Source organism: Carassius carassius, chromosome 31 (genome assembly GCF_963082965.1).
Source record: "Carassius carassius chromosome 31, fCarCar2.1, whole genome shotgun sequence".
In the NCBI taxonomy this organism is placed as follows: domain Eukaryota; kingdom Metazoa; phylum Chordata; class Actinopteri; order Cypriniformes; family Cyprinidae; genus Carassius; species Carassius carassius.
This window is the reverse complement of record NC_081785.1, coordinates 11,048,717-11,064,644: the sequence shown is the minus strand read 5'-3', so window position 1 is coordinate 11,064,644 and position 15,928 is coordinate 11,048,717. Positions and strand designations below refer to the sequence as shown.

At 35.4% G+C, this 15,928-nt stretch overlaps 1 protein-coding gene across 3 annotated transcripts in view; it reads right to left on the bottom strand.

Annotated features, from left to right (window-relative positions):
* Positions 1 to 663: 663 nt before the first annotated feature.
* Positions 664 to 15,928, bottom strand: part of LOC132111537 (disks large-associated protein 2-like) — a 139,975-nt gene continuing 124,710 nt past the window's right edge. For all 3 annotated transcript variants that reach the window (XM_059518918.1, XM_059518919.1, XM_059518920.1), the window contains 8 exons: positions 12,364 to 12,423; positions 9,828 to 9,980; positions 9,035 to 9,273; positions 5,101 to 5,186; positions 4,523 to 4,977; positions 3,205 to 3,296; positions 2,129 to 2,281; positions 664 to 1,690 (listed from right to left, as the gene is read on the bottom strand). In XM_059518918.1, coding sequence (XP_059374901.1) covers positions 1,490 to 1,690; positions 2,129 to 2,281; positions 3,205 to 3,296; positions 4,523 to 4,977; positions 5,101 to 5,186; positions 9,035 to 9,273; positions 9,828 to 9,980; positions 12,364 to 12,423 — 1,439 coding nt within the window. In that variant the 3' untranslated portion in view covers positions 664 to 1,489. The remainder of the gene's footprint in view (positions 1,691 to 2,128; positions 2,282 to 3,204; positions 3,297 to 4,522; positions 4,978 to 5,100; positions 5,187 to 9,034; positions 9,274 to 9,827; positions 9,981 to 12,363; positions 12,424 to 15,928) is intronic.

Genomic DNA, 15,928 nt, shown 5'->3' with positions numbered 1-15,928 from the left:
GCATTTAAAAAAAATTAAATGATTGTATAACAATCTAAAACAACACTGACTTTTTTGGTTTTGATAATTTACTATAATAAACCGTCCTGTGTACTGCCTGTTCGGACAAATGCCATCAAATAGACTCAAGAACAGTTGAATTGTATAGTTAAATCATTCTGCACGTTCCGTTCTCACAGATGTGTGGTACTGTATGTGGACTGCATGCAGCCTACAGTACATCTATCACCAACCGCCATGTCATCTAGATAATAATGGGAACACCCAAAGTCTCCTTCAGTCGAGGCAGAATCATTGATTCTCTTTGTCAAGACACACAGAAAATACGTAAAAAGCTGTTTTTTTTTTCTTTTTTTGTGGAGAACATGGGCCAGATGCTTGATAACAGCAGATGGAGTGGAAAATGGTTCAATAAAAATAAATAAAACTGATGAATGACTAGGTGAGGCTGAAGGAATTAAACATTCAGAGACATGAAATGATAAATCGATAGTCACACAATACCTTGCAATTCAACTGCAACGATATCTTTTAGAACTTAATTTCCCTTGGAAACACATACAAACATACATTTAGAAGAAAGTGCAAAAATGCATTTTTGAACGTTTAAATCGTTGAATTAAGGTTTTAAGCAATTGCACCCAAAACCTACTACAATTCCTCTAAAATAACATCAAGTATGAAGCAATGTGACAGCTGTATATTTGATATCAGTAAGTAGGTGAATGATAAAAACTCATCTTCAATCCGGCAATGTGAACCCTCAAGCCGAGATTTACATTTTCCCGACCAACAACGTTTTTTAAAAGGCTGCGACTGTCCGCTCTGACCAACGGCTTCAGTCTAAAATGTATGATTGAGGTATTTCAACACTGGCACTTACATAAATGCTCACAAGAGAGTCCATGAGAAAAATACGAAGGACTTCACTGTGGAGCGAGATGGAAAGGAAAGAAAAGAAAAGAAAGAAAAACACAAATACAAAGACAAAGAGAGAGATAAATTAATTGTAAGAACGGAAAAACAAAGCTACAGAACTTAAATGAATGGAACCAGATGGAACCGGAACTAAATACTTCTTTTCAGGTTTTTTAATGTAATGAAAACCAATGAATTGTTTAAATTTGAGGCCTCAAAAATGTCAATTTTTAAATTTTGAAAGTGCTTAACAGATGTCATAAAGACACTCAGATATTTCATCAGATTGACTGTGATTAAAGCTTATATGTAAAGTTTTGCTTCGTCAAGCAACATAATGTGGGTCTACAATTGCGATATGTTGTGCAATTTTGGTGAAGTATGTCTCCTTAAACAGGGAGAACTTCATATGGATGTCACAGGCAGTTCTGAAAGGTACAAAACCCTTCTGACAGGAATGAAACTCTTTTGTTTCAGATGATTTGTTTGATGAATGTATTGTGGTATTTCGTAGGATCAGGCTGTGTCACTGAGAGTGATGATGGTGTGATAAAGGTGTTCCCTGTGATTCTCAGAGCCGCGTTTGGGCCTCTGGTATATAGATCTCAATGCTGTCGGCCCGCTCTGATGCTGAGTTTTGGCGGAATGAAGCTGCACGTTTGGCTGCCATGAGGCGCCGTCGTGCCTCCTGTCTCTGACGGTCAGGGAGGTCCAGAGATTTTTCCCTTGTCACACTCTTACGCAATGTCTTCTTTGGAACTGGCGGCGGGAGCTGGAACCATGACAAATAATATACAAACACAAGATATGAATGTACAAATATTGTGTTAATATTTTCATTTAAATGTGTGTCAAGTAATATCTGCATCAGACTAGAGATACATTATGATTTTAATTGAATTAATAAACTATACACTAATTTTTTTTTTTATTATTATTATTATATATTTTTTTTAAATGTAATTTATTCCAAAGCTGAAAACATAACAGAAAATAGTTTTTGTAACATTTTTGTGGGGACTGTGGTTCTTTTTTTTTAGGATTCTTTGATGAATAGACAGTTCAAAAGAACAGATTTTTTTTGCAACGTAATGAATGTCTTTACTGTATTGATTTCTTTAAAAAATCTTTTACAGCACAGCCTCGAGCATCAGATTAGCTTTGATTTCAAATACAACCAACACAAAATCTCTAACCATTAAGCTCTCACCTTCTTCACAGGACTTTCAATAAGTCTCCAGTCATTGGATTTAATCTTCTGCAGCTCATTGAATTTGGAGGTAACATCATCGATGGAGAGCTGCAGCAGGTCCCAGAACCCGGCCAGGTCCTGAGAGGTGGGCCGAGGCATGGCACTGGGGTCCTGCAACACAATGAAGATTTAAGACACTACATTCTTTAGTGTCTTTAGTGTAATTAAGACAAATCACAAATCGACACACATATTTTTTTTAATTCACTATTCAAAAATAGTATTAATTATAACAATAAATACTAAGAAATTGAAAAATGCTCCATTAAAATTTTATTTTATAAATCATTTAAAATACGTTTGTTTATGTATTGCTAGAGTTATGAAGTGTACATTGGCAACTCAAATGATAAATAATAAACAAAAGCATTTGGAAAATACAATAAACTATTTTAAACGCTAAATAAAATGTCATTTCATTTATCAGGTTATTATTTATTGTTATCTGTAAATTTATTTTTTAACAGATTAAATAATTTGTTAACTAGTGATTTAGTTCATTTTAAATACAGAATTAAATGCAATCATAGTTTATTTCTTCATTTTATTTTTAGGTGGCACTCCTAATCCTCCAAATGATGCACATCTTAATAAAAGATTGTATTAAAGTCGAAAGCTGAAGTGTAACCATATTTATTTGATGCAGTAACTATATTGTTATAATTTGTTGTTATTTCTTAAATCTGTATGTGGCCAAATTACCACTGTGAGTGTTTCTCATTGAACAGAGGAGTATTTATTCATTAAGGAATTAGGTTGTTTACTAAAACATCGCTCTATTGTGCATGCCACAGTACTTGGTCATTTGCGTTCTCTGCATGCCTGGCTCAGATTTAACTGATGTGCTGCTGTGTATCATATTTAATGAATGTGACAGCAGAACAAAAGGCCATCAACTACACCACAATTACTCCAGCACAGACAACCCCCATTGAAGTGTGGCATAGTATAAAGCATAGCACAATAACAATAACATAAATATAACACAGATACTCGTGCACAAATTGGCATATGTGCACTCTGATGTTACCTACTAGATTCTGCTGGCAAAGCCAATAAAATTGCTGGAATTTCTGGGACATTAGGAGCTGTGCGCTTCCTACAGCACTCCGGATCTTCCCTAGGACTAACACGCAAACAGGGAAAAAGAGATACATGTTTAATAACCACGAGAGCTATTGAACTCACACGTTTATACAGTACATATTTAACTGTTTATGCAGTTAATAAATACACTCATATACCTGTGAATTTGCACATGAACATGCAGATGCATTTCTTTACTTTATGTTACAAAGTATTATGTGAAATCATTAAGATGTCCAAATATAACTAAGTTTCTACAAAAATATTAAACAGTTCTCAACACTGATCTTCTTTTTTTTTTGGATGATGTGACACTGAAGACTGGAGTAATGGCTTCTACAAATTCAGCTTTGCCATCACTGGAATAAATTACATTTTAAATTATACTAAAGCAGCAAACTGTTGTATTTTAAGTCATAATAATATTTCACAATATTACAGTTTTTACTGTATTTTTATCAAATAAATGGAGCCTTGGTGAGCATAAAAATAGATCAAAAACATCAAAAATTCTTTCCAACCAATAACCATTTGAACGATTGTGAATTGTGGAAACTTTTGGAACTATCCCATAATATATGTCCATTCTTTTGAAATTCAAGTGCTAAGTAGATACTAAGAAATGTGTTGTTTATGGTGAAATTGTACTTAATAGCCAAGTAAATGTTCATGTTTCTTAACTCGGCTTAACTTAATTTGTTGGTGTTATCTGGTCTTGTAGTCTGTATTCATAGGGGTCTTGGGTACTTTTTTTAGCTGGTCAGGACCACCCTGCAAAACACCAGCTGGAAGACAAACTTAAATCTTCTAAGACCAGCAGACCAGCTTTTTCAGCAGGGTCAAAAAACAATGGCAACATTGCAGATGCAGTATTTTATAAGTGTCTGTCAAAGTTAGTATATACTCTGAGAGTATGTGAATGTGGTCATATGCATACTCACACACTCAACACTTTCATCATGTTATGCATTCTCACATCGGTTTCTGTGCATCATCTCCCTCAGTCTGTTATTCAGAGCCTCAGTGCTGCTCTAAGCTCTTTGCCATGGAAACCTGACAGATGTTGACAGATGTAATTGCTCACATGGCAGCACTCTCAGCGTGAGCCTCTAATAACCTGGAGCTCTGCGTGCATTTCACCTTTAAATGCGACACTTCTTTGGATTCATACCTGACACTTTTAAATCTGGAGCCAAACTCTACACCAAACAAATATTATAATATAAAGATTTAACAGCCCATGAAACCAGAGCTCTGTTAACTCACTTTCCTCTGACAGATCGTTCTCTTCTGCCTCTCCCTCCAGCTCTTTGCACCATCCTTCCATCTTTTTTGTCTCTGTGTGCAGCAATTGCATGAACCAGCATCCGTCCCTCCTGCACGAGGGCGATGCTCTTCCTGAATCCGTGGGTTGGGGTGGCGTCACTGTAACCGCCACGGTGGCGATGGGTTCCCGTGGTGAGGGCTCCAGCCAGGGCTCAGGGCTTCGCTGGGGACTTGGGGGCTCTGTGGGGGTGCGGTAGTCCTCGCGGTAGCTGAAGAGACCCTGTGTGCGGACCGTCCGAACAGCGCCATACTGCGTAGGGGTGCTGGGCTCGCTGTGACGCTGGAAACCTCCGCCAAACTGAAGACCTTTATCCTCCATTAAAGGGAAACCCTCCAACTCCAGATCAGCCTGAACAGCAGCAGTGACACTGTTGGACCGCTTAAACCGGCCCTGTCTGTATGAGAGAGAAAGATCTCAAATGAGAACAACAATATTTCACATTCAGCTGGTACTTCAGCAAATCACGCTTCTCAAGCCCTTCACACATCGAGATAAAACAGAGGTGCTGGGTATCTACCGTCTCTCGTCTTCCACTTGAATCCCAACAGAATGATACTCTCGAGAGCCTTTGCTTTCACACTCAGAATCAGTGGCTGCTTCCACCTGCAATGACAACACATAGCTTTAACTGGTGATTTCTGACCATGTACATACTTCTGATACTTGCATAATTATAAATTATATGATTAGCATTACAACAGTGACCCAGAAATTGTGCAGAAGCAGAAATATTTCTTTGTGTTACATCATAACTGTTTTTTTGTTTCAAACTCCTGTCCACGTCAAAGTTTATATTTAAAAATATTTTAACCGTCAATACACCATAACTTTTTTGGTGGTGTTGTTTCAAAATACTAAAACTTATTTCAAAGTTTACATCAAATTTTCAATTATGAATTTTCACTGGGGGGCTAAAAGTTCAGTGTGATTTACCAGAGTCTAGTCCACAAGTGTATAAATTACAATGTGCTATCCAAACATTTCAAAAGAGGAATAGAAGCTTATATTGTAATAACTGTATTCATTATGTAATCTGGCAATTTAATCTGGTAATTCCTTTCTCAATTTCCAAGTAAAAAACAAACAAGTGACAAACTTCCATGCCTGATCAAGAGCAACTGAGGAAACTCAAGTTGTTTAGTCAAGCCAACTGCATCTCTACACAACTGACATTTTACATTTATGTTATACAATTATGCATTTTTAAATATAATTTACAATAAAAAAAATCATGTATAATGATAACCCTGACCCTAAGCTTAACCGTATATATCTGGAAAGATGCATTAAATTGATCAAAAGTGACAGTAAGTGACAATAAAGTCTTTATATTTAAAAGCTGTGCTTTTGAGATTTCTTTCAATCAAAGAATCCTAAATCATGTATCACAATTAGTAAAAAATTATTAATACAACTGTCTTCAACATTAACACTAATAAAAAAGGTTTCTTGAGCAGCAAATCAGCATATTAGAATGATTTCTGAAGGATCGTCTGACACTGAAGACTGGAATACATTTGAACGGTGATACATTATTTTACTTTAAATAATGAAGCTGCTATTTTTTACAATTATTCCTATTAAAAGTGAATGTAGCAAAGCAGTTATAATTTATTCCTGAGATGATAAATACGCTCAGTAAGCTTAAATAAATTCTGTAATAACTTACAGTTCATTCTGAATACATTCTGAATAACTGTAATAACGGACTGAAGGTCAATCTTTCAGGTATATCAAAAAAGATGTCTGATGCTTCGAAAAGTCTGTGACTGCTAAGAACATCAAACCATCTGAAGAAAGTGTGACTCACACAAGTGTTGGTGAAGGACAGGATGAGGAAGAATGACCTTAGAATCAGAGAACTAGATGATTCTCATCACAGATCAGACAAATCAGCTGTCCCTGATCTATCGGTCTGACCGAACATCAAGAAGCAGAAAGGCTGAGCACAGGAATTCTGTTTGATTGAGTCAGACATGAAAGAATAAAGGCCAGGGTAAGAGGTTTCTTTAGACACAAGTCAGTCCAGAAGTATTACAGCTACAGTACAGTAGATGAACAGTGCTGTCCTTCACTTTTTGATAATGTGTATTCTGCGTGATACAAAATAGTACCTTCGACTGCAGTACTCTAGGCCTAGGGTAACTGAGGTAAAAAACATGCCACCTTATTCATTCAGTCACATTTTACCAAACTGGTGTGGTGGAGGTGCAAAGGGTGGGCAGCAGACAGCGACCAGGGGTTATCAAAGCAACAAAAACAAAAAAGCACAGATAACTTGTGTGTTAAATTCAACATCTTCTGAATTGAATTACACACATTTACAAAATAGATAAGAAGATTTCACATTTTCTTGTCCCTTTTTTTTTTTTTTTTTTACTAATAATTAAACGATTAATTAATTAAACATACTGTTAACAAAGATGTGACGGGAAAATAACACAAGACATTAACAGAACACTAACAATATTTTTATTTAATGTATAAAATGCTTAATTATGCACTTTGTGGCAACTAAAAGTAGATTGGTAGATCAGAGTAAAACTTCCTAAAATGAATTGATGACAAAGAAACTTTGACAAAATCTAAAGCCTATTTTCATCAAAAGTTAATGTGAAAAAAAGAAGAAAAGAAAAAAGATTTACTTTCAATATGTATTGTGAAAAGCACTATACAAATAAATGAGAAATAAAAAAAAATTTTCCACAAAAAAGAACATTGATTTGGAAAAAAGGTTGAAATAATGTAAATAATAACTCAATGAATGTAAATAATGACTAATGATTAGATGACCTATTCCTTTACTAAATGTTAATGACAAGTCAAAGCAAAGTGAATTCTGAATATATTGAATGATTTCCAGCCAAGCTGTCGAACACGGCTCACAAAATACAACCACTCTGCATCTACCTAACAAGCTTTCACCTCTGCACAAGCTAAAAAAATCACAAATTATTTAATTTTAGTGTGTTATTTCTGAACAAGTCTATCATGAGTCATTCAGCCAAACAGGCAGTCATGCTTCAAATGGATTGATTAAATGCTACTATGTCAAGTCCCTTTACCAATTTAACCATGGTAGCTACAACAACTATTTTCAGGATAAAACCACCACACTTTTCCTAGTTGTTGTCCAGAACTCATATATAATGTGGTAACACATTATATGGAATATTCCTCCCATTAAGCTGCCGAAAAAAACACAATGTGTTTTTTAATTGTTTTCATAGCAGAATTTGTTTCATTAAAAGATAGAGACTGGCTCATGTCCAACCAGTGACAGAGAGACCTGTGCTGTTTGTCACTAATATGCAAGAAAAACCTTAATCTAAATAACTGCCATCTTTGGGGCAAACATATATATATTTTTTAAATAAAAAATAATGCTATAAAATTCTGTTTCATGGCTGGTAATAAATATTTATGGACTCAATTCATCTCCATTGTGCTCCCTGTGCATAACCTCTAGGGGTCAGTGTGGAAAATGAATGCAGAACACATGACCTAAATGGCTGAGGGGGCAAACCCATTTAACATTATTTGAACATGATCTCAACAGATATACACAAGGCAAAGACAGTTAACTGCTGGCAAGAAACAGCAAGAGAGAGGGAGGGAGGACGAATAGAGGAGATGGGGAAAGAGATTAAGGGAAGGAGAGAGAGGGAGAGCCCTTTCAGTGAAGCCTGAGTTGAATGTTAATTAATAGATTGCGGTATGACGACTCACAGGAAGCTATTTTTAGCATAACAACACAGACTAGAGGTGTATGGGTTTGTATAAACTTTTGTGTTTGGACTCCAAAATAGCCTACATTGCTTTGGTTAGGTAAGATTCAGTTTGCATGAGTGCCTGTATGTTGTATTTATCACTAGTCAGCACTTTGTTTATAAATATTTTGTTTATAGCAGACAGACAGGAGCTCAAAACAGGAGGGAAGTGGAAAAAAAGGCAGATTTCTATATTCAAGCTAGTCAAAGTGGAAGTTTCAGCAGAACTGAAAGAAAAAAAACCCAGAAGAGAGAGAGAAAAAAATGGTGACTGTTTGCAAATAGTTTTCCTCAAACACTTTGTCCGTTTCCCATTGGTCAGCCAAACGGTTAGCCCCACCCTAAAACCCAGATCATATATTATATACTTATAGTTGTCGCATATTAAACATGAAAAAGGGTATTTTAAAAAGATAAATACTTTTTTAGGGGGGAAAAAGTAGTAAAAAGTAGTAAAAAAATGTCAATGATAAATGAAAGTTCCAAATCTGTTTGAATTTCTTTGGAACACAAAAGAAGATGCTTTGAAAATGTCTCAGTTATTGTTTTGTCCATACAATGAAAGTCAATGGATTTCAGTGTTATTTTGGACCCCACTGACAATCATTGTACAGACAAAAACAGCTGAAACATTCTTTTAAGTGGTGATGCAGGTTCTTAGATTAAACTATTGCACTTCACCTGTATTCCTATCGAAGACCTTGGTGTTTTTAGGTACTCTTCCGCTTTGGACACCAGCACAGCTTTATCACAGGTCATCACTGAGCTATGGCTGTCTGTGGAGGGGTGTCTCTTTCCTGCCATTGCCATGGCAGCTGCTTCCATGGCGATAGTGACGGCCTTGGCACTGTCCAGACTGTCAGTGGAGTTATAAAGGGCTCGACCCAAACTCAGACTCAACCCATCAGAGCCCCAGATGCCTTTGGGACAAGCATAAAGAGAAACTGGTGTCATTTTGACCACAAATAAGAATATAGTGTGGTTATAAATGATGCAATTTTCAGAATTAAATAAATATTCTGTCACAGGTTAAGCTTAATCAACAGCACAATTGTTGATTACCACAAAAATGTTTTTTTTGTCCTATCCCTTCTTTTATTTTAAACATTTACTGCATATTAACATAATTTTAATACAAAGAAAATGACTTACTAGCCTTTGCTGTTTTAAGTTTCGTTCAAAAATGTATTTAATTATGTTTTCATAGTCAGAAGTATGGAAGAAACATATAATGTAATTTAAAGCAGTGTTGTTATTGTAAACTAAAACTATTAAAATTGTTTTTGTAATTGAGATAAAGCTGAAGTTAAATAAAATCTAAATATTAGATGTTTTGGCAGCTAACTGTAATAAATAAGTTTAATAAGTACTAAAATGAGCAAAACTTAAACTGAATTTTATAGTACTTACCCAAAATATGGGTAAGTACTATAATAATTTATAAATATTACTAAAATAACACTGGTTTATATACCCCCTCTGGCCAGTTGTCCCTCATGGTAGGCGTCCTGTGTGGACTCTGTGCTGCTCTGCGCTGTGATGGAGATGAGAGGTTTGGAGGTGGAACGAGGGGGCACAGGTGGAGGGGTCCTCTTATAGGTGGGTGTACTGGGTGTGTAGGTGACCGCTGTTAGAAAGGGAGAGGTTTAATGTCAAATATCTCCAGTGCATCAACATGATGCTACCAAATATTCAAGACTGGAGGGGGACCAAATGTAAACATTTAAAAAATGGCCAAAACTACAATATTAACTGGTCACTCTTCTAAATATTGAGAGGGACAAGTAGCATCCTCAAAATGAACAAATATATAAAAAAATTTGCCTGCTGACTGCAAGTTATATATACAAACTCCCTCTTCATTAATAAAGGAGAAAAAAGTGCTCTGATGTTCTTGTAAACAGACTGTGAAGCCTGTCATGCATTCTGATGAGCAAAAGGTTATCTGCAGATCTCTTCCTGCTCTAATCCACACAGCTGGACCAGGCAGATAAATGGATCTGTGATTTGGATGTGTCCTTTTATTTTGTATATGTTTTTAGATTTCTGAGGATGAAAAGTTTGAAGGTCACTAATTTTTTTGAAAGGTATTGAATATTTAGATATTCACAATAATTGAAAGTGACAGAAAAGATGGTCACTGTAAGGGATTTATTATGACCTACAGTAGACCAAATGAAAGGAATAACCATGTTTGCAGTGTAGTATAGTTAATTTTTGAGTGAGTCACATGTCACAGGCCCTAGGGTCTAAAAGTTACATTGAAAATCTGGGATTCAAAATCTAATTTCAACCTTTAAAGAAAAAGAAAGTTGGGAAAAAAAGAGAAATGCTATGGTGTAAAAAAATTATAAAAACCATTTCAGATTCAACACAATTTCTAGGTCACTGATGTGAGACTGATTATGTGATGCTTCAGATGCTCTTGGTTACATCATCTCAAATCATACTGGAAAACATATTCATCGGGATTTATTAAAAAATATGAAAAGTTAATGTGACTTGAGTGCTGCTGCCATTAATGCAAAAGTATTGTAGTGGAAGTACTGGAAGTATCAGTTTGGCTTTTCACTCCAGTTTTTATAATGATGATCATATTATGCATAACAGAAGCACAAAACTAAGTGTTCTCAAACTTTAAGACCCTACTATTTGTCTTAAATCAAACCCCGCTAAACCACCTCTCACCACATCAGCCAGCTTTAAAACGTTACTGAAAGGTCATGTGTACAACTCAATCAGAAAGACTAATTGAACGAAAGAGAGACAAAGAGAGATTAAAAGAGAAAGATGGATCGTAACAAAGAGGGAGTCAGAAAGACAAGACTGAATAGCCAAGAATATACGAGAGAGGAGGAGAATGACTGAGCAGAGTGATTCAGCACTGGTACAAAAATAGATGTTACAGCAAAACAAATAATGCAACAGGGACTCATAACTCTCTCTGTGCTGCCTGTTTTATCAAATGAGTTGAGAGTGATGACACTGTGCTTTCATCGTTATGAAGAGAGAAGAAGTGAGGAATGGGGAAGGAGTTTGTGGGAGTGCATTACAATGAGAGGACATACTAGTCCGTACAATGCTGCAAAATAATAGTGTTACATTTTTAATCATGACACTTTGTATAGTGAGCTTCAAAGTTGATAATCAATGGTATATTCTTTTGTTGAAGCCATCAGGCCGCATTATAACAACTTATAAAAAAATAAATAAATACAACTTCACACATCTTTTTGTCTGATTTTCAGATACTTCATTTTTTAAATCTTAAAGTTTAAAGTTTTTAATGTTTTGATTCACCTATAGGTGGCTGGTTTGGTTCATGGCTCATAACTTAAAAAATGAATGGGAATATACTTTTGGAACCAAGCCCACTGAAAAAAGTGGGTGGGCACTAATGCACTCTATAGGAGATTTTATCTTCATTCTAATGTTTGTCTTACATTTTTGTAAATACTGCACTTTTAAAGAGAGAGAGAGAGAGAGAGAGAGAGAGAGAGAGAGAGAGAGAGAGAGAGAAAGAGAAAGACAGAGAGAGAGAAAAGGTAAACTGAAATCATTTGTAAAACAGTTTGAACATTAAGTGGTTGAGCTGAATTAACTGCAGAAGTTTAATAAGTGTTAATTTACAATATTACAACCATAATATCTAAGAATGTTAAACATAGTGCTGCCTTGCAGACACATAAAATACAGAAGAAGAGATGAAAAGGAGAAAACGTGGCTTCCATGGCATCTGTAAAGATCTGTGAGTAAGAAGGAGGTAGAGGTGAAAGGGTCAAAGAAATGTCAGAGAGGTGTAGAAGGGTCTGTCAGCATGTTTCAATACACTATAGCCAGAAGAGTCATTCAGCTAAGAGGTAGTGCTCAGAATCAAAACCAAACAAATACCATGAAACATTAGCATTAATGATCATACTGGGAACATACAGTATTAGATTATTCTAATGCAGGTACTGGAACATGAACATTAGTTTGGATGAATTTGGCGAGTTAAAGCTATAATTTACCTGGTGGTTGCTGGGAAGGACGGTCCACACTGCCTGAAGAAGGGAGATGGAACTGAATTCCTAGAAGCAAACATACGCATAAACGTTTTGAAGCCCGACCACACTCACAAAAACACAAACATACAACCACACGTCATTCTGAGCTCAGTACACATACATTAAAGCGTTACACCTGATGAAAAGTGCTCAACCATTTAAATAAACCAAAAACACAATTATTCTTCCACTGTGTATTTGAGATACCACACACCACAGAAAAATAAAAACAACTAAAAAATCGAACAATTTCAGAGTTTAAATCATAATGACAAAACCTGAATCTCTTGAAACCTACACATCAGTTCAGTGCTGCTTTGCACAACCTTCTGATCACATTGCGCTTTTGTGTAATATCACACAGGATTATTTGCAATGACATCTAAAGTGTTACTGCTTGTTGGAATTTGCTCATCTATAAACTAAATCTTAATCTTAATGAATATTATTATAGGAAATTATTGTAGCAAAACAAGAATTATAATGCAGCTTACCTGTACAGAGAAAACTAAAGGATGCGTACATGTGTGTGTGAAGAGAAATGAGAAGAGAGAGGTACTGTAGCTTACAACAAAGTGTTTAAAAATACTCCTAGTTCAGAGACCACCATGCAACGGTCTACAACAGTTCAGGTTCTGATGTAAAAGTGCTCATTTTATTATTTAATGAAATAAATAACATTCACTTAGTCGCAGATCATAAGACTGCAGACATTTAAGAATATCTCAGAAAATCCAACAATCAGCTGACAGATATTTTCACATGATTTTCAGGCTTCAGATCTCTGTGATTAATATTTTAAATTTTACAGTCAAAGTGCTTTCATTCTGAAATTCTGAAGCCATTAAGAAAAAATAAAACAAAATCACAGTGGCACAACAATATTGAGGCTGAGTGGTTAAACGCCCACATTCATGAGCCAGACAAGGCACACAATGCACAAGCAGCCAGTGAAAATGTACAGAACCAGGAAACCCCTCTGCCCAGAGAAACACTGCTTTTACTACACTTAAATTACCTACAGTATAAGGATCTGTCAGGTATTTCCTGCTCACTGAAATGGGGATTGGACCAATGAGAATCTTAATGTGTTTATTTGTTTTGCTACAGTCAGTTATGTCCTGAACTTTAAAGCACCTGTGAGTCTGATCTAGATATGTACGTAAAACCCACTTTTATTACTCAGCAAATAGCTCTCCAGCACAGCAGAGGGCTCTTTTATGAATAAAGGAAGACCTGTTAGAAATGGCTAAATCCCAATACGCATGCTATTCATATTATAGTATATCAGATAAGGATAATAGTCTCAAATGACACTAAATGAAAATAGTATGTCAACAATGCAAACTATTTCTAGTGAATGTTTTAAATACGCATCTGTCTGTGCTTTTTAGGTTAATATTTCCTACAACCTCTACATAAGAATATCATGATCATTGTTTGTAATGGCTCTTTGATGCTGAAATAAGACAATTTAATGACTACACGTACAGTGGTAGTGGCATGCAAACTGGGATTTAGCAAAGTTTTCCATTCTAACACTAAACATTTACAGATTAAAGATATGTTGCCAGGTTTAATTTCCAGGGAAACACATTTAAAGTCTTCAAAAGTTTGTAAAACTATCCAATGTTTGCACTCTTCTAAAATTGCACTGTAGGTGTCTGTCAGTTGGATGGCTGACTAACAAAAAAGCAGAAAGTGCTGAAGGTCCTGGTTTTAAATAAATAAACAAGAACACATCTACACACATCTAAACATAATTAGATGAATTAGCTACAACCACTTGATAAAAAAAATACATTCACTGCTAATAATAATAATAAGGTTAACCTGCAAACTCAACTACATTAACTACTTTAGAATGTTTTAGTCTGTCACTTCAATTAAATGTAAACTGTTGCTAAGAATTCAAAATCAATCACTGTATCTGGTTTCAAAATTTCCTCAGATTGTCAGATATAAGGCCGTGACACTGTATTTCTTGATACATACCAAATCATAACTGTTAGAGATAGCATGAGCATTTTCTTTATGTATTTAGTTATTTAATTATTTCTTTAGTATTCCATTCATGTATGTACATGAAGTGGACAATAATACATACAGACTGCTGATGTGACATCAAATATCTTCAGTAAACCTACCGACACAAATGAACTGGCATCTCATTTTAAAGATGGGGAGCGGTTAATGAGATGCAGAGGGGGAAAAAAAAATCACAGTATACAATAGTCTTTACATTTACAACAATTTAGAGAATCATTGGGGAATATTTTATATGTAGACATCAAGGTTTACTGTATATTAACAGTATATTGTATCTCACTTATAATAATAAGTGTGGATTTGCAAGGTTTGTATGGATTTTTAAGTGTGCATGATCAATTTTGTTTTAAAGGTAACTGTTAACCATAGAAAAAGTGGCCAGTTACCTTATTGTGCACATTTACACCATAGGTTTTAATTCCTAACCCATATGCAATTTTGTGGCCTGTACATCTACATCCCATGTTTAAATAAGCTTCAAAATGACCCACATGCTCAGTGTATGTTCCCAGAAAGCAGTGATTCAAACCTCTACAACCAAATTCCTTAAAAGTAAATAATCTTAAGAAATATCCATTTAATATTAATATCTGATACATTTCCATATATTAATTTAAACAGAAAATATCACATTCAACGTTTTCATCCAATTTCCCTCCAGATCTTATCAAGATTTGGGCAAAAAGGAGAAAAAGAAACAGCAGTCACTTCACAGAGTACCATAACATAGCCGTTAGGCCTTTGAAAATTTTGCAGAACTAAATTTTCCTCCACTTTTACAGTGAGACTTTGGCTCTGAAGACATCGAGTAGAATGGAATAAAGGATTCCATAATTTACACCAGAGAAACAACCATTATATTACATTCAGAGAAAAAAGATTATCAAAATCCATAAAATATATCCAAGCGATATATGCAGTTGTTTCAGGTAGTCTTTGGCCAACATCCAGTTCATAGTCTGACTTGTTCCATCTTAAAAAGGATTCTCCCTAACACCCACCCTCAGACAGCATGACCAAGGTACAAATTGCTGGTATATTCGAGACCAGTTCGTACAGATATTTATTTTACAGTTTACACTTTAGTTTCTAAAGTTCATTGGAGAGAGTCTTGACTGTCTTCATTCTCTGCCAAAAAACAATCACAGTATACATCGGAGTCCCTGTAAAGCTAGAGAGTGTCCCTAGAGAGGAGTGAAGTTCAAGGTGACTTACCAGTTTTGCAGTGTAAATAGATGCTTAATGTCTGAAGTACACTAATGCAGTGCTATTACTGTCATCAGACTGCTTTTAGCTACAACCTCTCTCATAACCTCATCCATGCCACAAATGTAACAATCTCTCACCCTTTTATATTTTCCCTGTTCACACTCTTTACTTCTCATTCTCTCTTATAATCACACACATACTGGAGAGACACAAACCTGTAAACATCTTGCTACATAACCTAACAGTGCTCTATTCTGCCTGTAAATATTAC